We start from the raw sequence: 25,103 nt of genomic DNA on the forward strand, positions 1-25,103 counted from the left end.
AATGGAAAATAAAATTTATATAATAATATCGCAAATTGATTTAGTCTATGTCATAAAAGAAGAGTTTAAAAAATAAAAGTAAAAATATTCGATTAAATAGACTTACTAGAATAATTCGTCCGTTAGTAAAATTTGCAGATTATAATTGTGGTTTTGCTGCTTCTGAGTCTTCCAGATAATAGATGATATACAGTGTATATATACAGCTGGTGGATTCACAGAATTGGGATTACTATTTGCTTGAGATATTCCATTTGCAGCAGATATTTGCAGCCATGTAAGAACTGCTTTCATGCGAGCTTCCGTACTAGAATCCCGAATGGAACATAATTGCTGAAGTAATTCAACAACCAACTGCATAATGGAAGTTTCCTGAGAAGCCACAGATCCTGTCAAATATCAACATAATCATTAATTTATATTATTATAGTATCATATAAGCTCGGAAAAAAGAAAAGATTATTATCAAATATAATTTAGAGATAGTTTTAATCTTTTTTTTAAGTAACAGATAATTTTAGTCAATATTTACTCGAAGAATTTCATTTATATATATTATTTATTATGTAAAGAATAGAGAGTGTGTGGCTAAGAAGTAAGTCATTTTTGCAAGAGGCATTCAATAAATTAAAGTAAATCATTAAAATAATATATACATACATATATATATATATATATATATATATATATATATATAATATATATATATATATATATATATATATATAAAATAAAACTTTACTAACTTTTCAATTTTATTTCCACAGAAATATGGAAATATTCACAGTCCTTGATTCAAATTAATGTTCAAGTTTGGATGATAAAAAAAATCAATATATAGTTTCATTAAAAATTATCGATTTTTCTTTATGTTAATAATTTTAAAATCCGAAATATATCACATAAAACAAAGAATAATTTTTTTCTTTATAATATTTTACACTTTTATGAAGAGTTTAACTGGTGTGTTTAGGTCCTCTTGAAGCGCAAAGAAATCCGAAGATCATTTAATCTTTAATCTATATGGCCGATCCTAATTTCATTTGCAGTAAACAGGAAACAAAGCGGTACCTTGAAAAAAAGGAGTGGATCTGTTGTTGAGTAAAAGACCAATGAGACGAAGTCCAAGCTCTCGAGAGTGTAAGCCAAGTTGTAATAGAACCCTCTCCAAGTTGGGAGTAAAGAGAGACGGTGCTGGGAGTAACAAAAGGTTGCAGCATGCCTCGACCAGACCTTCCACTGAAGCCGCGGAATTAAGCACCTCGACGGCCAGATTACTGTTTAATGTGCTGACAGACAAGCACTGATGCAGTAATCGCAACCAACCCAAGCTACATAAAAAACGTTATAAGAAATGAATTCTTTAAATTGTTATAAACCTTTAACCCGACTAACGATCTCATTTTTTGACCACGATAAGAATTATGAGCAAAAATATATAATAATTATTTTTTCTTTAAATAAAAAGAATTGTATTTTATTGTTATTTCAAAGAATTTATTACATTGTTTATTTACAATAAATAATGTAATATATATATATATATATATATATATATATATATATATATATATGTATATACTCTTAATCTCATTCCTATTACTGAGCCTTTATAAGCTTTACTACTACTTCACTACTTTATATTTGCCATTTGACCATTATGTAGAATAACAATGATTAATGAGATTTATGAACAGACATGAATACGATATCGCAGCATATATATGTATCACTATAGAATATAAATGGAAATTAAATAAAAAGTTAAAAATAAAGGCTCAGTTCAATCTGAATAAATTAAGAATACGATGGTGGTGCAACTATCTGAAAAATAAAAAAAAAACAAAAAAAACAAAAAAAAACAAAAATACCTGGTCTTTGTTAGTTGTTCCTCATCTATTGTATCGGGATTCGTTTTAATTTCACCGAATGCGGTAGTACCCAACAATCTTATTTGACTAAGATTTATGTTTGTCGAATCACGAGGTTTGTATAAGCGCACCAATACGGAAGTTGCGACTTCCGGCTGGGACAATGTAACACGTATATATGTTAAACCTGCCGTTGGCATTGGAGGGCAAACCGGTGTTAATGGACCATTACTTTCTCTTGAAACTTCAAGCGCTACAGCTGAGGGACATGCTGTCGAACACAAATACGTTTGTTACAAAAAATAAAAAGTTCTATTCGTTATTTAATAAAATCTATTACGCGTTTATACATAATAATATTTATTTCTCGTTACTCGCATTTTCTTTCATCTTACAAAAATTGTTTGCTCAATTTCCACAAATTTTTCTTCCTTTATAAAAATTTTTCAATTACTTAACTATATTCCGATGCTTTTTTACCAAGAAAAAATTTTAAAAATCTACAATTTGAAGAAAAATGCGTTTAACATATAAGGAATTGAATATTACTTATTCAATTAAAGTATACAAGATGATGAAACTTTACTCGATGAACCTTCTTAATCGAGTAGTTTGGCACACATCATGAAAACACTGTCGGTAAAGGCTCATCAACTTTCGTAGTTAAAATGTCATCAACTTACTGGACAACGCCGTGAGATGCGGCTGCAATTCCACCTTTCTAAGTAGAATAGCGCATGGTAAAGTAATGGTGAGATCGACCCACGCTTCATCGGGATAAAAATGGTACGACCATGCTGGTGTTCTCGCGCGTTTATGAGGAGTAGCGTTCTGTATGAGAACATCCGCCGGTTGTGCGGTTGGATTTAACCAGGATATTGTACCGAGAGGTGCAAAGTTTAATAAACCATCGTCCTGGGTTTCTAAGGAGCTGACACCTTTTTTGCTACTACTCGCCATCATCTGTATCACATTGGGTGCGTTGGACAGATGTTCCATGACAAGGGCGATCACTCCAGATGACGCGGAAGTATTGGTGACGCCATTATTACTCGATTTCACCAGATTCTCACAAAGCACTTTTACACCACCCATTGCGGTAAAGATAGATAATGATGATGCGTTGTCCAATACTCTTAAGATATACCAAAGAAGAGGTTCGGACAGTTGCATAATTCCTAATTCAGTTTCACCGCATGCTGTAAATAATAATTGTTTAAAACGATATGCTTTTCCGATATGTTCTCCGCAATGTTCAATAATATAGATGCATCTAACATTAAAGGAACAAAAGCGATGAAATTCAATCGGTGAAGACGAAAGTAGAATTTTTTCTAACGCGACTTTGTTTTCAAGATAAGCTCAACACTATATATTTATCTTATAATGCATAAATTTTTTCTTACAGGAAGAGAGATAATGGTAAAGCGGTTTGAGAACAAGAGTTGGATCGCTAGCCTTTTTCGTAAGAGTCGTCAGGAGCTGAAATGTCGCATCCGGTATCGAAGCTGGGTCGCCGAGCTCCGTAGTTGATGCCGCGCTCGTACTCTCACCTAGGAGCATAGCTAACGAGGATCCCGTACTATGACCGAGAGTGCCTAGTAAACGCATCATAGTCGGCTCGTGTTGCAGAACTTGAGAGGATAAAGATTTAATTAACTTTAATAATAAACTTGACACGTACTTTACGTGCAAAGAAATAAACGATGTCTATCTTACACATACATATACATAAAAAAATAATTACCGGTATCAGCGAGGCAAGGTACATAAGATTTATTAGTTTGAGGTTGTTGCAGGCGAAATGAGTTTTGCTGTTCCGTCGCTTTACTTTCCGTTGACCAAGTATTTGCCTTCATTTGAGAATCAGTCGCATTGTTTACGGAATTCCAAGAATTCGCCTCAGATAGTTCCATTTCCGTTGATTCCTCCAAATCAGTTTGACAAGCCTTTGAAAAAAAAAAAAAAAAAAAAAAAAATATATATATATATATATATATATATATATATATAAAGAAATAATATGATTTTAAAAAAAGGTACAGTTACACTTTACCAATTAAAATGCTAGAGTTAAATTTAAATATTGTTTTATATCAACATTTAGCTTTAATGATATGAAGTGACTATAAAGCATGTCGAATATTGCAATTGACATGTGTGTTTAACTCATTAGCAAATAATTATGTAAAATCTACTATTTATCATTTGCTATATTTCCCAGAAGTTAAAAGATGACAACTTGATAACTATTGAAAAAATTAAGATTATCAGTTTATGCATCTATTTCTTTAAGTGAGAATTTACTGGCAAAATATTTTTCTCTCTATATTACGCATAATATATATATATATATATATATATATATATATATATATATATATATACTGCATACAGATACATGAATATACGTCTTATTTTTTCAGTGATATGTATATATATATACAAATAATTTGATTTCTTTATATATCATTCTTTTAAATAATTTATATATATATATATATATATATATATATATATATATATATAACATGTGAATTAATAATTATTAGCTTGTCAAACTTATATATATATATATACGTGTGTGTGTTTGTGCGTGCGTGTAAAATAATATAAAATACATACATTCGGTAATGGAGTTTGAATGAGTGTACACATTAATTTAATGAGAGCTACGATCAAAGTGTCCCATGACGCGGGGCGTGATTGTCTCGTATCGCCACCAAGTACACAAGCAAACAGACCACCAAAACCACTGGATTGACTGGCCGAATCTACTGCACCTCCACATTGCGCGCCAACTGTTGGAACAATTTTCATGTATTGAGATTTTTGCAATATTTTACGATAAAAATAACCGAATAAAATTATTAAATGGTCATCAATTTGTGCATGCATGTATGCGCGCGTGTGCAACAATATTTTATTATAAATAGAATAAGTTTTAATAATAAATAATTTTTAATGTATCCTAATCAATAATTTTTAATATTTCTTTATCGTAATTATAGTTTATATGTAAAAATAAAAAAATTTAATATGAAAAGAAAAAGCTCATTACCTCCGGATTCTTTGACATGCGTGGAAACCAATACACCAATGCATTCGGATATACTCATGGCGGTGCTCAAGTCGGTATTGATATAATTTAAATTAACTATAGACGTTACTAATTTGCACTGTGCATCTAAAGGTCCCTTTCTTGAAATGAGAGGTCCACTTGGTTGTACGAGTTGATATACCACTTGTAAGAGGAGATCCTTTAGGGCATTACCTAGACAACTGTCTGTTGTAATAACATCGCACATCATTTCCAATCGAATGAGAAAATCGTGCAGTGCTTGACAAACTGTAGGGCCAGCCTAGAATGGCAATGAGAGAATACAGCCACAAGTATAGGCATTAACATAGAATACACAAATGTAATTTTCGCGAGTTATATACATACATGTGTAAATTATTAAATATGTATATACATCACGTACACTCCGCGACAACGATTCGTTCCGTGGTCCTTCTCGCGGGGCAAGGGGAGCGTAGCCTCTAACCAATCAGCCACTGCCACGCTGCCAGCTGATTGGTCACTTCTACGCTCCCCTTGCCCCGCGAGAGAGGGGCCACGGAACGAATCGTTGTCGCGCAGTGTACAAGATATATAAATTTGATCAAGTATTAATTAAAAGTTTAACAAAAAATGTTAATTTCCATCATATTTTTTAGTAACAAGATTTATGATAGAAATTGTGTCCTCACCATGATGTATTGCTTATCCATCATATTGATATTTAATCCATTGCCAGAAAGTAGGCGCAACAACATAGGGCCCGTATTACGTTCTTTAACAATGCAACTAGCTATAGATGGACTACTGGGTACGAATCCATCTAAACCGGAATATCTCCGTAGCGGTTGATTACAGACAATAGTTAAACATTGCAATGCAAAACACCAGGCACGTAAAGAAACTCCAGTATGCCTAAAATTTAATTAACGAATTACATACATTATACATTTTAAAATATGCAGCACCAAATTATTATTGTTATTATTATATTACTTTTGCTGTGACATATCTACCAATGAATTTGAGCTTACATTTATAACTTACCAAGAAAGTGCAGATATCAGGCTAGAAATGGCTGCTGGACTAAGTGGAATTAGAGGTGTTAAAGAAGGATCAAATTGAGAACCTGGATGTTCAGTAGCAGCGTCCATATTCAATGCAAACCAAAGTTGGAGTACGAGTTCCAAGTTTGTACTGTTATTCTGTTATATAAACATAAGATCAAAAAGGTAAATTTTATGTATGTGTGCGTGTGTGTGCATATATATATATATATAATAATCAGAAAATGTAATTAGCAAAACATTTCAAAATATTCATAGTCATTCAAGAAGCATGTAAATTATCTGAATAAAAATAAGTTGGAATAAACATCTTTGGAAGAAAAGAGAAAAGAATATATTCTTTGATTGGAAACACAGAACTAAATAAATCTATATAAAGTTTTGACAATACAATGCAATATATTTTCATTTACAATTACATACATGCAATAATATTTTCACAAAATAATTAATCTTTGTTTGCAATAGAAAACATCAATTGAAAATAGTTGTATAAAGTATAATAAAAAAAAGTACATGTAATTTAGCTAATTGTGTGTATTCCATCAAAATAAAATTTTGAATCATCTTAAAATATAGGAAGAAAATAGGAAAAATAATTTTATTTAAGGCAAAGCTGATAGAAAGGTGCATATTTCATTGACAATTAATTAATAACTCACCCGTAGATACAAGTCTGTGAACATTTTCTCGAAACATTTCGTTAACATGGAAAGATTGGAAGGAGTTGGATCGGAAAAATTACTGACTTCTTGACTTTTATCATTCGTCTCAATACGCAAATATGATTGTTGACAACAACGATTTGCCTCCGATGGTATCTGTAACATAAAGCTTAATTTATATGTCACTTAACATTAATCTTACGCATCGCTCAAAATAGTGGTTTTTTTTGGACAAAATTGCAAATTTAATCAACTATGTTTTTAATAAACTATTGATCGCTAGACATTGTAATCTCTATGTAAATAGCTCGACAAAAGTATCCCTGTACTTAACTCTTTGCTTGTATGTATGTGTGTAGGTTCAAAATCATTTTTCAATGAAAAAAAGATTTTTTTCTTTCTCCTGATAAAAACAATTTTCAAAATATTTAATACATGTAATCAAGAAAGAGAGAGCGAGTGAACGAGTGAGACGGAGAGGAGGGGGAGTGTGCGTGTGTGTTTAACAAAAAAGAATTATAGAAAGAAAAAGTATATTGTACTAACATGTACTGTTGCATTTATGCTGTGAGGTAGATTGTACATGCCGACTGTAGACAATATCCTCAATGATATTTCTACGCCCATTTCGACTCCGTATTCCAATCGTGCGTCCATAGCTAAAGAAATGCTCCTATATAATATAAAAAAATATTATTATTATTATTATTATTATTATTACTTTTAATCTTACTACTTTTAAATTTACACATATAAAGTATAAAATTGAAATAAAGAACATATTATTGCCTATCATTTATAAACAGCAACGTAAACGTAGATAAATTTTCGTAAAATTAAAACTATTTTATTTGCTATAAATGTCGTGCAAACGCAAATATTACAGCGGCAAGTAAAAGTAATTATGTTTTACACATATATGGTTTTTAATTTAGATATGCAACAATCGCGAATCTCAAATGCTAGTACTGGTCTTCACAAGAAATAATTGTTACACGCATGTAAAAGTATGAGAAAAGATCAAAGATAAATACCCAGTAATGGCCGAAGTTAAAATTTTCGATACTGTACTATCCTTCTTCAGCATATTTCTGCCACGTTCCAATATGTCGTCCAAAAAGTCTTCCAATTCGCTATCGTCAGATTCCAAAAGAGACGGCAGATAACCATTGGATTTGGATGTACTTGCAGTAGTCGAAGTTACTACGATATTATCTTGCGCATCCTCATCCGCGTCTCCTTCGACAAATCCCTCGGCTAACGTGGCAGCGGAAGGAGCACTGCTGCCCGCAACACTGATGGAATCCTCCTCTGTACGACTATTACTTTCTTCCGCGTGATTCCCCAGTGGTTCCAAATTCTCCTCCGACGGACTACTCTCATGAGCGGAACATGCTCTGGGATATAATCGTCCTCCTACAAATTAAATTTTATTTATATACCTCGCATATTTTTATTCCATTATTTATTGCTACAATCTTCGCTAGAAATTTTTTTCAGTTTCCTTCTACAAATTAAAGTGGGAACTAAGCATAAATATGTATGTTGCTGCAATTAAAACATTGTCGAATCACTTAATATATTTGTAAAAATAGTGTTTTAAATAGTATTCTCTCATAAATTGTATACATGTAAATTTTCATAATATACAACTATAGTATGGAAAAATAAAAAGCAAATTACTTTTTAAACAACTAATACATTTGAAAGATTTAAAGTGCATGTGTGCACGCACGCGTGTGGAAAATAAATATAATTAAACTATTAATTATTCATGATACGCATAATACAAACTAATTAGAAATATTAATTGTAAGATGTACCTTCTAATAGATCCATTAGAAGGCAGGAAACGGCATGTGATGACCAAGCAACGTCAGATGTATCTGTTGCCAATCTGATTAATTTTAAGAGTTGTTCTTCGGTCATAAGTTCACACAAGCCAATTGCGGGACGTGTAGATATCACTAATCTAGCAACTATCTACAATTCAGAAAAATGCAATTAAACATATAATTGTAGAACTATAACTAGAAATTATAAGATTGTCTCAACATTTTTTTCCTTTTTTTCTATTTATACCGATGTTACACAATGGAATATATTTGAGCATTTGAGATATATCTCAAGGGAGATTCTTTTTTGTCCTTTATAAAGTTTTTTCTTTTCTCTTTTTCTTTAAAGCAATATATTATTTTATGTACAATATATCAATTTTCAAAAATTACATTTCACAGATTACAAAGGCAAAAAAAGATGATGTATCACTAATTTTCATAAGTATGTTATATGCAATTGTTGTTGTTATACACAAATTTGCTTTTATATCAAGTCTTTTGCCTTCAACTATAATAATCTTGAAAAATTTAATACCGTCACTAATTTAAGAATTTTGGGAAAGAATAATACACAACAAAGCAGTATGTGATTCGATTATAAACTTTCGAACGGTATAATGAACTTGTGTGACACGATAGAATCCATATAGATTTTTAGAGCCAGTAAGACTTACCTTGCAAGCCAATAGAAACATGTCCACATTAGCCGAATTGTGTAAGATGAGTGCGACGAGACCACGCGCAACCGGCAAGACATATTGATGGGATAAGTTTGTCACATTGTATTCGGCTTCCAAGTCCATAACGTCCGATTTGCTACAATTATATGTATGTATAAGTACACGTTTTCAAACTCTGTCAAGTGTCAGAAAAATGAGACGAGAGTCGGAATTGGAATTGGAAAACTAACCCAACGCTGGACCGTGTTTGACTACAACACGGATTACGAAGCAACGATTCATTTCTCTTAAGAATATCCTTGTAATGCTTTGCGGAATGTTGTTTCAACGTCTTCTTGAAATAACGTTCTTGAACTTTCAGCGTCGCTTCCACTTTATTGTACAATGTAGCAGCATCGGACGAAAGAGTCATCAATCCCTAAATATATTACGTACACAAATTTATATTACTTTTATCAATATATGCACTGATAAAAGACATAATCTAGCAAATAGATAAAAGATATAATCTAGCGATTAAATTTATAAAAATTGTCGTTTTGATTTTGAATACATACTTTGGATGCTGCAGATTTTTTCGCCTGTTCTAATTCATGAAGCTGCTGTTTGTGATGCAACAAGCGTTTTTGTAACCTTTTACGGTAGCTACGGGAGGCTGATGATCGATTAGCATTAACATATTTTCTTTGCATAGCTGATTCTCCTTGAATAAATTCCCAACGAGAAAATAAACCTTCCAAAACAAAGAATATCAGAACATTATTATTCGAATAATTACTATGTATTTACGATTTTGCACTAGTTGGTGCAATGATTTTTTCTTTTTCTGTTTCTTTTACTAATAATAAATATGTTAGAAGACGTTTATAATATGAAATAGAAAATTTTAATGTAGAAAAATATGTAATTTCGAATATTAACAAGTTAGTATTGCCAGTATGCTGATTAATTTAAAATATTTCAATTTTTTACAAGCTGCTAGCATTGCATTATCTGCTAATTTTTTCGCAAAAAAACATTGTGTACATTGCCATTGATTTTAGCAACTAGCAAATAAATTTTAGATAATTTTAAACTTGTATTTGATAAATTTGCAAATTTTCCATCACGCTTCTCCGAGTATATTAGTAGTCAATAAAGGAAGCAATGTATAAATTATGTCATAAATAAACACGCGACATTATGAAAATATACCTTGTTCTCTGGTTTTTTCATGATTGTCTTCAAAGCAGGGTGGTGGAGCAATGGTGTCTAGGCATATAGACAAAAATAATAATACCCAGCCTATTAAGGTGACGTCCAGTCGATTAGAATCGGATGACTGTACATTCGTAAGTGGAGTCAATAGCTTGCCCAATGTTCGAACCATGGCTTCGATAACCGAGGATTTATTTCCTCCCGCTACTAATGACTTTCGTCCAAGAAATGTCAATAAAATAAATACCCTATAAAAATGAAATTCTTATATATGCATATATCTTATAAAATTCAATTTTAAGCGTATTGATTCAACTTATATTTTAAAAGTCCAAACTAAAGAGATTTAATACAATATAATACGTGATCTTTCTAAATTCTTTTCTTAAATAAATATCTTTTTGTTTTATATCATACGTAATATTCAAAAATTATGTCAAATGTTCAAAATGATATTTGAACAAACCTTACCTGTCTTGTGGAAAAATATGAATAGATGAAGATGAATAAAGATTTATTAGGGTATTGGACAAGAAATTGCCCCACCACGGCTGATGTCCTGCCATACCAACTAAGAGCGCAGCAGCATGAAGTTGTAAACGTGGGGCTGGTGTTACAACACATATCGAATGGAAAAATTTTTCGCAAATTGTTGGAGTAAAAACTTCATATAATGATGTTGGTCGGTGTATCTACATTAGGAAAAAAAAAGAAAAAGAAAGATCAAAAAACCATCTCGTTAGTTTTTTAGTGATTAATTATATCGCTAACTTTAAGAGTTTAAAATCTATAATAACAATAATGCATACATACACTAGGTACCGGACCAATTTCATATACAGTGTACAATAAAATGTCGAGTAGAGTTTCTCCAAGGACTCGTAATTTATCACTGGGTGCGTTCGCAAAAGATGTTGTTGGCACATTCCGCAAACCTTTCCACAATTCGAGACGTCGCCAGACACCTCGTACAATATTTAATTGATGTTGAAACATGATACATTCCTATAACAAAACAATAGTAAAATTGAATCATTTTTATTTAGAGTTGCAAAATATCTCTAGAAGTTACATCCATAATTATACCTGATATGTCGAGAGTATCTTTGCCGATGGTTGTTCCTTATTTTCATTAGATGTCTTGTTGTAATAAAGATAATTTTGCATATGCATAATGTTAGGAGTTTCTGAGCACAGCAATGGATCTAACAAAGCTTTTAAACGTTCAGTAGCTAAACTAAATCTGGAAAAAAAAGAAATATTTCTTGTTTGAGAACAAAATGAACTTTCTTTTTCAACATATATAATCAGATAATTGTACTAAAGATTCTTTATATATTACGCAAGTAAAAAGTGTAAAAATATTAGAGACTACATTATACATATAGATAAGTCAAAATATAGAAAGAATATCTGTTCTGTAGAAAAAACAATTTGTTATATAATATTAATATTGATTTTTATAGAGAGAAATTTTATATATATATATATATATATATATATATAAAATTTCTCTGTAGATATATATATATATATATATATATATATATATATCTACAGAAATTATTTTTCGTTATAATTAAAGTTTCATTATAGCTAATTTTTCCTTCTCTCCTCTTTTTCCTCTCTCCCCTCTGGTTTCACATAGATATCTTATAGAGTGTTACAAGTTGAAAAAAATTTTTGTCGCTGGTTTTTGGGACGTTCATATATGCACTTGTTTATCATTTTTTCTCACACACATCATGTATATCATCTTTATTATACAATACCTGCATTGTACATCTTCTGCTAAAGCTGACAATATGTTACATTGTGTATTGATAGTAACTTGTAAAGAAGGATCAAAAATACTCGTATTGAAAGATGAAGAATCGCTTAACTCGGAGTAGTCTTCTCCAGGCAAAACTACCATATGTCCGTAAAACACTCCTAATGGTATTTTACATGTAGTTGTGGACATTCCATAACGTCCTATTGTAGTGATCTGTAATAATGATACAAGGTCAATTTTAACTTCAATTTTAATTTATACATCAAAACGCAAATAAAAATTGTATAAAATAGGCAAGAATAAATGGACAATAATAATAAAATGTCTGTGACTACTGGTGTAATTGATATAAATAAATACAAAATAAAATTAAAACACAAAACAGAAGAAAAAAAGCTGAAATGATGATAAAGGGAAAATTTATAAACAAAATTATTGCAATTATATAAGTATTTTTATAATTTACATTTTAAGAATCATACAAAAGTAAAAAGGCATATGTATGAGATAGAAAATGTAAAATGCAAAAGAAAATTATGCAAAAAAAGCAACGCAATAAGAGAGAAAAAGAGAGAGAGAGAGAGAGAGCGCAATTGAAATAAATGGATCCAATATTAATATATCGCATGTATTTTACCTTGAGATATCTACACACTGGCGGTGGTTGAAGATCACAGACAATCAACGGCTTACTACCAATATCACCAGCCACAATAAGTCGAGTGCCATCCGTTTCTTCGTTTTTAATCCAGATATCTATGGATAGCGATACTAGATCGTTACATGAAGGAATCATTAGGTCAGTCAACAATATGGGTGATCCAAAATCTAAAATAACAAAACGACGAGCTCCCGAATGCATTCGTTCGACGACCAACGCTTGTTGAGGTGGCCAACACAGTAATCTGCCCCACGGGAATGTAACATCTTCTCGCTGCAACATTCACATAATTTATCAATTATTAGTGAAATAATTGTATCTAAGTTTGCTTGCCAAACGCCAAAAATATATAAAAAGTGAAGTAATATTTTATCTATATCTAGGAAAGATAAATCGTGTTTCACAGATGTATCAAACTTATGCCATACATAATGTCTCACAAATTGCAAGCATAATTTTAATGACGGAATCTTTAAATCTTTTTTTAATAAATTATATGTAAAATCAATTTCCTTTAACAAAAATGTCATGCAATTTACGAATTACAATAACAAAGAAAAATTTTTAATATTAATAATGACAAAAATAGATAATAAGACTATATTTTCCGATTAATTTTGAAACAACACATTATCTTGATAGAATTTTAATGATAAATATTGAAAAATTGTGTATTATCTTTTCCGATACTTTTATGAGAAAAGGAAATTATATAACTTTTGAAATGTGAATTTGATGAATTAATCATACAATTTGTTAAAGCTCGCCAAGATGGCTAATAATGAGACATCTTGTATAGTAATATGCCTATTGAGAAGCAATTTGCAATTTAATAATTTTTTAGAAATGCATACATATCTGCGGATCTGTTAAGAGATTTACATTTGCATAATGGAGCTTTAAATTGTTTCAAAACTGTTTATAATTTGTATATAAAGAGCTAAAATTTTATATTCAATACATAAAGTTGATACAATTACTAATCCTAATTGCATCAAGCAATAAAGCCAGAGTAAGAAAAGAAAACACAATTATGTGCATTTCTTGCACACAACTTAAAAAGTGCAAAAACAATTGTTTGTAGAGTGGTATTAACCTTTAGACTGCCGGCATTTTTTCATTAAAATAATGTTTTTGTTTCCCAAAAAAATGTATCTATATAAATAACATACACATTGCGCAGAATTTTGAGACTTGTTCAGAGCCACAAAAGTAGCTTTGGCGGTAGGGAAGTTTGACCGCACGGTCAAACATAAAAAAATTTTCATTTCTCAAAGATAGTGCATTTGTGAATTTTTAATGTCATTGAGATTCCAGTTCTGAACATAGATTTCGAGTCTAAGAGTAGTATTGACAACACGAATGAATAATATAAATGTAGAGGCTCATGGACAAAACTTTCCTTTAATATTATCCAGAATAATGTGGACGTACAAAATTTTTATCTCCTTCTTGATTTTTAGACTTTTTTTGTTTGCTTTTTAATTTTTTTACTTTTTTTGTATTAACACATTTAGTATTTTTATGGAATACCATTAACTTATTAGCTTAAGAGCCACACAGCTGGCTTTCTCGGCAGTCTAAAGGCAGTCTTAAAAACTAATTGATAATATTCCTTGTGAATAAATAATTTAGAGGAAAAAATAAGAGAAGAAATCCTCTGCGTGTGTGTATGCGCGCGCGCGCTTGTGTGAGAATATATGTACAAGAAATAATATTATATGCAAGGATTGAGCCAACATTGAATAAAATCCAATAAAAGTTTCGTATAGCCCATGCAATTTGTTTGTAAACATCGTCCATGTATATATGATGTAGATGTAAAATTTTTTAACAAATGAAATAATGATCACAACCAGCATATTAACAAAGCCAGTAAACGACAAAAGAACAATGTATTACTCGACTCAAGAACAGGAATTAAAAAAAAAAGAAAAAAGAAAAAAGGAAAGAAAAAAAGATTGTAGTGTGTGTCTCTTTTTCGTCTATATAATCTACCTTTTTAGGATTGTCATCCTCAATTTTGTTTACAGCAGTATTGATATTTTGTACACATGACTTTTCTTTTGTTACAATGGAACTTAACATGTGTGAACTGGGCATATTGTTTTGTGTGTTATGCCAAGTCTGGTTGTCACCAGATATATCATTAGCTTCATCACAGTCTGATTGTTCATCAGGTGTGAGCAACAGTTGCGGAGATGGCTTCTTTAGCACTCTTCCCGTATACATACTAAGCAGATCGCTTAATGTAGCTGTCGATTTAGCTTGAACATGTGGTCCTAGCGATCCAGCATCCAAGTTCTACAATTAATATTTCTATCTGAATTAAAATTCTTCTACTTTGAAAATACCTATATATGCCGTTTAAAAAAAGTTCACGACTTTCATACAGCCACTATTAATTACGAAAGAATGTAATTTGCCTAATCTACGAACGCTGAGGATATGCTTGACCTATTATTTCGTAGATTGTTACAATCGTGTTGGAGTCTCCTGCTGTCTATTGTCTGTGGCATAATACCGCAAAATGTACGAGTAATATAATATTCATATCACTATTATTATTATTATTATTAATATGCATTAATATGCTGCATTTTTTAATGATAAAGCAACAATTTTTTTGAATTATCGCTTTCTTTATTGTTATCCCAATTAATGAAATAATATACATTATTGCATCTTTTGGATGAAACTGCATCTAATTTGGATTTGCATAATGACATGCAGGATACTTACATAAGTATGATGTATCGTTTTAATATCAGGTACACCATTGTTGCTTGTCGCCGTATTATCGTAGAGAGTGGAACCAATGTTAATTGTGCTCATACCAGGATCGATCTTTTCCATCTTCGTGCCGTCGGAAGCAGCATGACAAGTGAAATGAAGAGGTTCGACCTAAGTTAAAATTTAAACATTACAAGGAATTCGATATAATCATAATATTTTATTAAATGAATTTCTAATAAAAAAATATTATACCTCGAGGAGACCTTTCATATTGTGATTGGCACACAACGCTTTCAATTTGCTCGACACTATAAATTCACTAGCCGGATGTGCGGGAAGTGTGAGTAGATCCCTCAGATCGATGGAATCTTGCGAGTATATTTTGGAAGAATGTACGGCACTTGACGAAGCAACGGATGGACCCGTTTGCTCGCTGGCTACAACGGATGCATACGTCACGGGCATCGAACTAAATTTCGGTAACATCGGTGGTTCCAAGTCAAAAAGTTCCGTTTCAAATGGTGTGTTATATAAACCAAATCTGAAAAGTAAAGAAAGAAAAAAAAGAGAGTATTGTATGCATTATTAAAATTTTAATAAAAAAAAAAATATATATATATATATATATATATATAAATTGTAAAAATGATAAAGGAACAGTGTGGAATATGCATTTCACCTTGTAGCGAGCAGCAAATGATAAGGATTTACTCTATTAGATATCTCAGTGGCTATCTGTTGTACCAATGAGATACACTTCTGAGCGATACTGTGATTTCTGTCCAATGGCAAAAATCTGGTAATGAGCAATTGGAGCCATCTCAATGAGCCAGCCCAATGTACTTCCACAATCGACGGCAATAAATTGACCAAAACGGATAACATAGCCTCATCAAAGGTTTGAGCCGGTGAATCTTCTATATTATAAAATCCTCTAAAAAAAAATCAATTTTTTTTTTGTAGAATCTCTGTATAATTAAACGGTATTATATATGTACATATGACTCACCCACTGCAAAGAACAATCAATTTGACACATTTGTGCGCTACACTTCTGCCAGCATGCAAAAGGCATGTTTGTAATAAATTGGATAATCTTCCTTGCACGGAACGTATCGTCTCCAATTGAAGTGCCTTTATCTCAGCGTTATTATGAGTGCTGCGCAATCTCGTTAATCTTATTGAAGCTACCCATATTAGAATGTCAAGAGCTATAGATTGTACAACAGGAGATCTGAAAATGTATTCATTCAAATATAAAACTGAGTCTTTTTGACAATCAAATCTGTTGTTTAAGCTATTATCTATTATGCCTCTAGTTACTTACTCGATAGGTCCTTGCAAGCATGCGACATTTAAAAGATTATCGACAAAGATTTTGGACTCTAACATAGCACATCTTTGTATCCTTTCGTTGGCTATGCTGGTAGAATGTACTGATCTCACTGTGATGGAGATTTCATGAATCCAGTTGCAACCTTAAATATACAGATATAAAATTGTACAATATTGGAGCAAAATATAGTTTTATATTCTTATTTTATTAAATCTTAAATTTTTTCACGCTAATTCAATGATGTAAAGAAAAAATTATCGCATGTATAATTAAAAAACGTGTGTGTATAATTTTTTCATTATATATTATTATTGTATTGTAATATAAAATAGTTATGTTGTATCATAAAAAAAATTACATAAATTATATTAAAATTATAAAAGCCCTCTCTCTCTCTCTTTTGTATTTATTTGATAATATGAAATATACATACATTTATCCATGTATGTATATGTTTATTTATTACTAAAAATATAAATATAACACAAATAAATGCACACATAAATCTTCAAATTTTATTTACCAATGTAGCATCCCAATTTTTTACTGCTTGCATTTTCGTCAAATCGTTCCCCAGAATTAGCGGGTATAAGCGGTCGTACCTCAAATATTTTCAATTTTTTACAAGTAGGTGGTTTACTTTCTGTTAGATTTGATTTTGATTTTGCGGATGTCTTTAAAATGGAAAAAAGGATAAAGAATTTTTATTTGCAATTTCGATTCTAAGAAAGATAATTTTGAAAAAAAAATTAGAAGATGTTACTTACTCCATCTTTTTGATCTATTAAAGCTTTAATATGAACAAGTAATGTTTTAGCCTTTGAGCGAAATAATTTTGGACTTGTCAATGTTACGCATCCCGAGCGACAAGACAAATCCATACAACGATGCAAATCGATAGGACCACAGAGAATTTCGGTATTATGTTGACGTTGATATTCTTCCGTGATAACTGGATTATCGCTCTTTTGTTGGTCGGTTCCTATATTAAAGTCGATTCTCTCGTCCACGGAGGTAAGCGGCACTTTCTGATGACCAATTCGTTTTATATTTTGCTTCAACAAAGTAACTTGAATAGTTGGTAATTCTTGACAAAATGCATGTAAGGTAAATCGAACGTCAACATGCCCTATACTTCCTGATGCACTTCGCGGTAGAGTAAGCTCAAACACATGTTCGTCCCAAGTAGTCCTAACATAAATATAAAAAATCACACATATATAATCTTATACGACTATTGTCTTTATAATCGCCGATTGTTTGTCATTTTCGTGCCAATTATCGATAGAGTTTAAACATTTAAAAGAGTTGAAATTCTTTAATAGTTTTCTCTCGATTATTTATCAATAAAACGCTATTCGAGTCTCGTTTCCGCAAGAGGAGCATTCAAAATGTATTCAAAGTGTACTCAATATACATATATACATATATATATATATATATATATATATATATATATATATATAATTATTCTACACATCCTGTTTGTTTTCAAACATTTATTTTGTTCTAATTATATCGACTTACGCATCACTCTGCAATCGCCAGGTTCTCGTATGATGCTGATCTTCCGATTGATGAAGATGTTGCGGATGGCGTCTTTGTCTCTGAGCTTGCATCATTTCATTCCAGCATGGAGGGACGGTCGCGCTATATGCAGGGGAATGTCGATCGAATCTTGTGAGTTCATACAAGAGCCGCAAATCCGAATAAGAGAAATTCGATTTATGCGCTAATAGCTGATCGCTGTAAAACGTTCGAGAAATACATGTATAAAAATATAATTAGGTAAAAGGTCAACAAATACTGATAAAAAGTTACATTTACATAATGTCTAATGTTTTTATAAATACAATGATAAATGTATATGCGCGCGTGCGCGCATGAAACAAGAAACATTATCAAAAAGTTTTTCAAAAGTTCAATGTCTGTAAATGTACGTGCGTACGTGTATGTAGAATAAAAAAAACGTTTAATTTTTCGGTATAAACTTACTGACAAACCGACGATGTCGACGTACTGGGAGCTACATTTTCGTTGGAACAGTTTCCCTCGCTACCCATATTCACATCGTCGACATCCTCCTTTTCCTCTGTAGAATCCTCTTCTTCCGCTGTAATGAAGAAATGCAACGTGCCATCGCTTGTGCATACACACAGCCTCTCCAAACCTGAAAGAATCAACAGTCGTAACGCACAAATTTTCTCCGACAAATCAATTTCTCAAATTACACAATTCTCGTTTCCCTCTGTCTCTCTCTCTCTCTCTCTTATTTTTTTTCCTTTACGAAATATATTTATACACTTACTGTTGCAATAAGTTGCAGAGATGAATTTCTTTCCGTCCAATCTCGTTTCCGTGACAGTCTTAAGCGTATTCAAGTTTAATAATCTGACTACGCCATCTTTACACACTAGGGCAATTTGCCCGGCAGGTTCCTGAGCGGTTGAATTGCTAGTAGAATTGGTACTAGAGGTAGTGAAAGACGTCGTACACTTTGTTTGTTTTTCCTGAAGAGGAAGGAGTACATGTTCTATTGGTGCCTGTTCCGACGGTAATTCACGCTTCACTAACGGTTCCGATGCCACTTTCACTACCGGTCCCGAGAAATCTAAAGCGTACACAAGTAGCACGGCATTCGTATTGCTCTCGTTACTACGGATTTCGCCGTTGATCAGTTTGCTGGATTGGCTATCGTTGTGGTCCCAATACATATAACTTTTCTGCGAAAAGAAATCGCTCTCATCATCGACGTCCATCTGATTGGTGGTATTTAACGAGAAAGATTCGGCGGAAGTCGCGTTGTCTGTCGCGGGACACATGGCGACATACAAGTATCTTCCATCCTTGGACGGAATTATACATGTAATACGTAGAGACTCCGGCACGTTTATAATTAGCGTCTTCACGACTACTGGTTCTGTTTTGGTAATCTTCATAAGATCTAAGCTCTTTTTATTCATCGTTGTCAAATCGGATGTCGACGCAAAATGAGCCGAACCATTGATAGGGGCGAAATTGGGATCGTAAGGTGTCGATGTTGTTGGAGCGGAACCGATGGGAATACCGATGGGACTCGAATAAATGCCGTTCGAAGATGAGGCGGTTAGAGTGGTAGTTGGGAAGATGCCATCGTAATGTGGACCGACTACCATATCGGAATCTACATCCTCGATAACTGGCACTTCGTATAAAAATTTACCGAGAAAGAGCTCTTGATACAAGCTCTCTTGGCGGCCGCCGTTCGAGCTGGCGCTAGTTCCTGTTCCGGATAGAGTCTTTTTAGTCTTTGAGTCTTTAGAATTATCCTCCTTGATGGATTGCGTCGTCGCGACTTTATGATGAAAGTCGTACAGCACTAAGTAATGCAATCTCGACGATATGTACCTACTGTCACCCGCTACTTTCATTATATCTAGAGTATCACTGGCGGCACTATTTACACTATTCATCGCACGTACCAACGACGACGAGCTTGCTAGATCACTCGAGGCAGCCCATACGTTTTCCAAGGTTCTCAATTGCGAAGGATTATTGTTAACTGTCACTGTAACTCCACACACTAAGCACGGTCGAATTTTAAGCTCCGACATCTCGGTATTTATAGATGACGAAGTTGTAGAGTTGGTACTTTTCGCCTCCTCTTTCAAAGTTGCCGGAGATCCTACTACTGAAAGCGCCGTGACTTGTATTTTATAAAATGATGAGGATTTATATTCCGAAAGTGGATCAGAGTCCGAGCCCAGATTCGTTAAATATGTAGTCGTCAAATTTCGCGTAGCACAAAATTGTATCGATTCCTTATTGTTTATTTCTTGATCCAAGGTAGATATATAAAATGATACTTCTCTCTGCAAAATGCAACAGTTTATATATTATTTTGATAAAGAAAGGGAGAAAAAATAGCGTTGGGCTTAATTTTTCAAACAGACAATGTTGTGGCTATTTGTTGATTGTCTTCGTAACTTTAATAACACATATCGAGAAATTTTTAATTCATCGTTTAATTTTATTCAATCATTTTTTCCCAACCAAGACTATACATTTATAATTGACAAAGTTATTTTAAAAGTGTCACATCTATTGTCATCAATTTTCAAAATTAATTTACTACACTTACCATTATATGTGTTATTTTTCTTTAAATATTACAAGCATGCAAAGCCAAGTAAGTTGTAAAACATATACATATAAAAACTATATTTTTCCTATTTCTTTTACATTATAATATTACAAAAGCGAGATCGACATGTTTTATCGCGATATAAAGTATATAATAACTTTGAATATTAACGTCGGAAAAAAATTTTTTTCTTTCTTGAGATCTATAAATTGCAAGTGGAAAAAGGAGAAAAAAATATTTCTTCCCTTTTAAATAAATTTACAATTAAGGACACATAAAGTCGCTTTTTGTCTTTAACTTTGTACATACAATTTCAAAATCTTAACGCGATACGCTAATTTACGAATCCAACCAATTCATTTTTAATATGATTTACATATGATGTACTTGCTTACTATAAGAATTACTTGAATATCTTGGTGTAAGAGAAATAAAAGTTGTTAAATTTTATCGAAATTTTACATATAAATATTATTTTGCTCTGCTTGATAAATATTAAGGGCATTAACATTAGAATATATACATATATATATATATATATATATATATATATATATATATGCAAAACTCTAATAAACACTCACCTTCAATTGATTCGTCATGTTCCAAATATTTACAAAACCATTGGAAGAGGCTGTAGCCGCGAGGCCCGTGACATTAGTAGTACCTATGACGTCCACTGTATCGCCCACCTCACAAGCGGGAGCTGTCGCGAGGGTGACAGATAGTGGAACATTCTGCGTGTATTCGCCTTTAACGAAGGGACATGCAGGCGAATGTCTCTCATGCTCTGACCACGGTTCGTCCGTAGGTTCCCAACATACCAGGCACACATTACAAGTGAAACACATTGCTCTATCATCACCTGTAGCATTCGGTTCGTGATAGAAACCAGCCTGCGCCATTTGATCGGGTAAAGCCCATCTGAAGCGTATTCAATTATAATTTTACATATCTGTACATAAATATCACTTAATACTTCTATTATATATTTGCTAACTCAAAAGTTATTCAAAAACTCAAAGTTATTCAAAGAAAGCTGCGTGACATGTTACATACTTGTAATTCATATGTGGCCATTTTGGAAATGTATTACGTCGCGCTGCTTCGCTAAACATTAATGCTCTATCAGTGGGACCACCTTCTAGCGCGAGACTAGGCAATAGGCCATTTAATCGTTCATTGATCGCAGAAGCAATAGGCAGTGCTGCTATATGCCGATTTTGCCTCTTTAATTCCATTACTAAACCAGAACATACGAGTTTCAAAGATCCGTGCGGTAGCTCCAAACATATCGTATTCCACTGAAATGAGAAATTTCTATTACTTTTATATGCAGCATTTCAATGACTGGAACGAATGCTGATATATTTGTATTAGTGTTATCAATACATACATACATATATACATATATATATATATATATATATATATATATATATATATATATTATTATTTACGTTTTTTATCGATTGTAAATTGATCTGTTTTCTACAAAAAAATACAGGCTGTCATTTTAATTATTTCTCGCAATATCTTCTCGCTATCTCATTATATTTTACGTTTTTCAATATTATGTGTAATATATAGTAAATTTTGTATGCAAACATCCCTGCATAAGAAATTCAATATACTCTATGTATTTCTTTTAAAATAAATTTCACTGGAGATTAGATTCGAAATATAAGTGAAATATAGAGAATTGCCTACATATTTTTAAAAGAATCATATTGAAAAAATACAAACTTTAAAAATACTACTTCCATTTTTTCTTTATAACTTATATTGAAAATGATGTGCTTCATTCTAAAAATAATTCTTTTAATTTGGGAGATATATTCTCTCATCATTGTACGATTAATTATCTATAATCTACAACAATTAGTTTTGGAATATAATCTATATTCCTACATTGAGCATTGTATAAAAAATAATTGCACATTAGTTTAACAAATTATACTTTTACTTACTTTTTGAGCTTTAATACCTTTCTTCTGATTTGCTTGCGCCACAACAATCTTACTCGAGAGTTCTTGCAATACTTCTAGCAAATGTTCTACTCCAGGCAACTCTACACATTGTAAACATTGAAGTAATATTGTAGCCTCTGACAGCAGCAATTCCAGCTTTACGATATCTTCGCTTTTGGTAATTGGGGTTTGCAAAATTGTATCCAACAATAAAACCCCATTGTAATCGCTACGTATACCAATCCCCTGTCCATCTGTATATAACACTTTGCCTACTCCATCTGATAAATATATTCCTTGCAATTTTCCATTTGATTTACCTATAACACAATCGCAATTACAAAATAAGTAAGAGTGAGTTTTTACATATTTACTACAAATTATCATTATTAGTATTAGTATATCAATAATATCTTTAAATAATAATGTTTGATATAAATATATAAATTAATTACTCTTGTCACCAATAGCAAATGTATTTTATTTTTATTTCTATAAAATTCGTATAAAATTGTTTAATATAAAATAATTTGCTTGGCAATTTTGTTTAAATATATAATAATTATAAAATTGATTTACATTGTAGTTCTCTTTACAATAATGTATTACATGTAATGATAGTGATAAGAAAAACTTGTGAAAAATCTTTAATATAAAAACTTTGAAAAAAAAACATACAAATGTATTGATTTTAAGCAACATAGACAATTTTAATATTTGTATTTTAAATTTAGAAATATAAAACATCAGCATGTATATGCTAGAGCTGTACTCGAGATAAAGATGCTTATAAAAAGTCTTTATCTTTAGATGTTTAATTGTGCACGTCAGGCAAATGGCAAGACAGTTTATCAAGTTGACAAGAATGACACTTGGAAAGAAATGGTAAATTTTCTACTAGAATGTTTTGCTCGATAGAATTACAAATCTATTCTTCTTCTGTATATTACTATATTTTTACATTTAAAACAAAAATGTGCACATCTGCACATGAGGTAAGACAACGAAAAAAATGCAACAAATTGAAAAAAAAATAAAAAAAAATATATATATATATATATATATAATTTTTTTGTGAAAAATGATCTTGATGTAACTCGCTTTCCAACTTTGCTTCATTCCTCTTTTGAATCTAAATCTAAGGTATCGATATCTATTCTCTTTCTAATTGTGTTACATATATATATATATATATATATATATATATATATATATATAAAACACAACTGGAAAGAGGATAGATATCGATACCATAGATTTAGATTGAGAAGAGAAATGAAGCAAAGTTGGAAGGTGAATTACATCAAGGTCATTTCTTTTCTCTTCTTCTTCTTCTTCTTATTTAAATCGATGGAAAATCGACAAAGAGAGCGAGATATCATTCTACGCGCAAGAGAAGAGTTTAAAATCAGTGCGAGATCCAATGTGCGAGAAACATGCGCGACCTTGACTACGAGATATCGTTGCACAGTATTTTGCAAACATTGGATCGATGCAACGCGGAATGCGACAGAGTGACGAGTTTTTTTTCCCGGTGTCGTTTGCGTAAATCAACTCGACGACGAGATCCGTACACATGCTTACCGGAGAGAGAACTTCTTTGCAAGATCACGCCGGAGTTGACATCGAATACGTATACTTGTGCGCTACCAGTGGTGATGAGTAAAACGTTTAAATTGGCGTGATAGATTATACTCTTGCACTCGGTGTCCACATTTAAACAACCGTCTTCTTTCAGTAACCACGGATCATCATCAGCCATTTTGCTTATACGAGAGAATCACACTTTTAGAAAAAAAACTTCTCTAACGCTCGTCCATCACAAGAAACAGGGCGCACGCATCAACGCCATCTTTGAGTAGAACGTCAGCAAAAATGCTCTGAATGCGGCCGACGATCGTGTCGTAACGATCGATTAATCACAGTAGTGCGTACATCGATACGGCCATCTCGAATCTAATGGCGCTTTCGAATGCGGAACGGGTAGGTTACTAAACTCACGTCCTTGACCAATCGCAGCCATTAAATTCCTCCGAAGTATGTAATGGTTACATTTGAAAACGCCAATGCAGAGTCAAATCTATCTAGTTGCCCGCGTCGTCGATTGGCCGATTTGAAATAGGA

General features: G+C 32.1%; 1 protein-coding gene across 3 annotated transcripts in view; it reads right to left on the reverse strand.

The window, feature by feature from the left end:
* LOC105252915 (baculoviral IAP repeat-containing protein 6) overlaps positions 1-24,832 on the reverse strand; it is a 34,184-nt gene extending 9,352 nt beyond the window's left edge. For 2 of the 3 annotated variants that reach the window (XM_025414621.1, XM_025414620.1), the window contains exons 1-38: positions 24,564-24,832; positions 22,980-23,299; positions 22,069-22,313; positions 21,594-21,933; positions 19,195-20,737; positions 18,882-19,056; positions 18,414-18,632; positions 17,654-18,077; positions 17,410-17,560; positions 16,878-17,028; positions 16,560-16,784; positions 16,230-16,484; positions 15,803-16,091; positions 15,557-15,718; positions 14,813-15,118; positions 12,791-13,087; positions 12,152-12,366; positions 11,466-11,622; positions 11,193-11,384; positions 10,851-11,071; positions 10,377-10,627; positions 9,740-9,915; positions 9,413-9,600; positions 9,177-9,318; positions 8,488-8,647; positions 7,699-8,080; positions 7,211-7,337; positions 6,662-6,820; positions 5,980-6,137; positions 5,625-5,847; positions 4,933-5,233; positions 4,497-4,672; positions 3,619-3,820; positions 3,278-3,505; positions 2,555-3,070; positions 1,872-2,142; positions 1,072-1,331; positions 107-389 (exon numbers count right to left, since the gene is read on the reverse strand). In XM_025414621.1, coding sequence (XP_025270406.1) covers positions 107-389; positions 1,072-1,331; positions 1,872-2,142; positions 2,555-3,070; positions 3,278-3,505; positions 3,619-3,820; positions 4,497-4,672; positions 4,933-5,233; positions 5,625-5,847; positions 5,980-6,137; positions 6,662-6,820; positions 7,211-7,337; positions 7,699-8,080; positions 8,488-8,647; positions 9,177-9,318; positions 9,413-9,600; positions 9,740-9,915; positions 10,377-10,627; positions 10,851-11,071; positions 11,193-11,384; positions 11,466-11,622; positions 12,152-12,366; positions 12,791-13,087; positions 14,813-15,118; positions 15,557-15,718; positions 15,803-16,091; positions 16,230-16,484; positions 16,560-16,784; positions 16,878-17,028; positions 17,410-17,560; positions 17,654-18,077; positions 18,414-18,632; positions 18,882-19,056; positions 19,195-20,737; positions 21,594-21,933; positions 22,069-22,313; positions 22,980-23,299; positions 24,564-24,741 — 10,268 coding nt within the window. In that variant the 5' untranslated portion in view covers positions 24,742-24,832. The remainder of the gene's footprint in view (positions 1-106; positions 390-1,071; positions 1,332-1,871; positions 2,143-2,554; positions 3,071-3,277; positions 3,506-3,618; positions 3,821-4,496; positions 4,673-4,932; positions 5,234-5,624; positions 5,848-5,979; positions 6,138-6,661; positions 6,821-7,210; positions 7,338-7,698; positions 8,081-8,487; positions 8,648-9,176; positions 9,319-9,412; positions 9,601-9,739; positions 9,916-10,376; positions 10,628-10,850; positions 11,072-11,192; positions 11,385-11,465; positions 11,623-12,151; positions 12,367-12,790; positions 13,088-14,812; positions 15,119-15,556; positions 15,719-15,802; positions 16,092-16,229; positions 16,485-16,559; positions 16,785-16,877; positions 17,029-17,409; positions 17,561-17,653; positions 18,078-18,413; positions 18,633-18,881; positions 19,057-19,194; positions 20,738-21,593; positions 21,934-22,068; positions 22,314-22,979; positions 23,300-24,563) is intronic. The other variant, XM_025414622.1, reaches the window with a different exon arrangement.
* Between the last annotated feature and the right edge of the window lie 271 nt (positions 24,833-25,103).

This window comes from Camponotus floridanus, unplaced genomic scaffold, assembly GCF_003227725.1.
Source record: "Camponotus floridanus strain SB8 unplaced genomic scaffold, Cflo_v7.5 scaffold86, whole genome shotgun sequence".
In the NCBI taxonomy this organism is placed as follows: Eukaryota; Metazoa; Arthropoda; class Insecta; order Hymenoptera; family Formicidae; genus Camponotus; species Camponotus floridanus.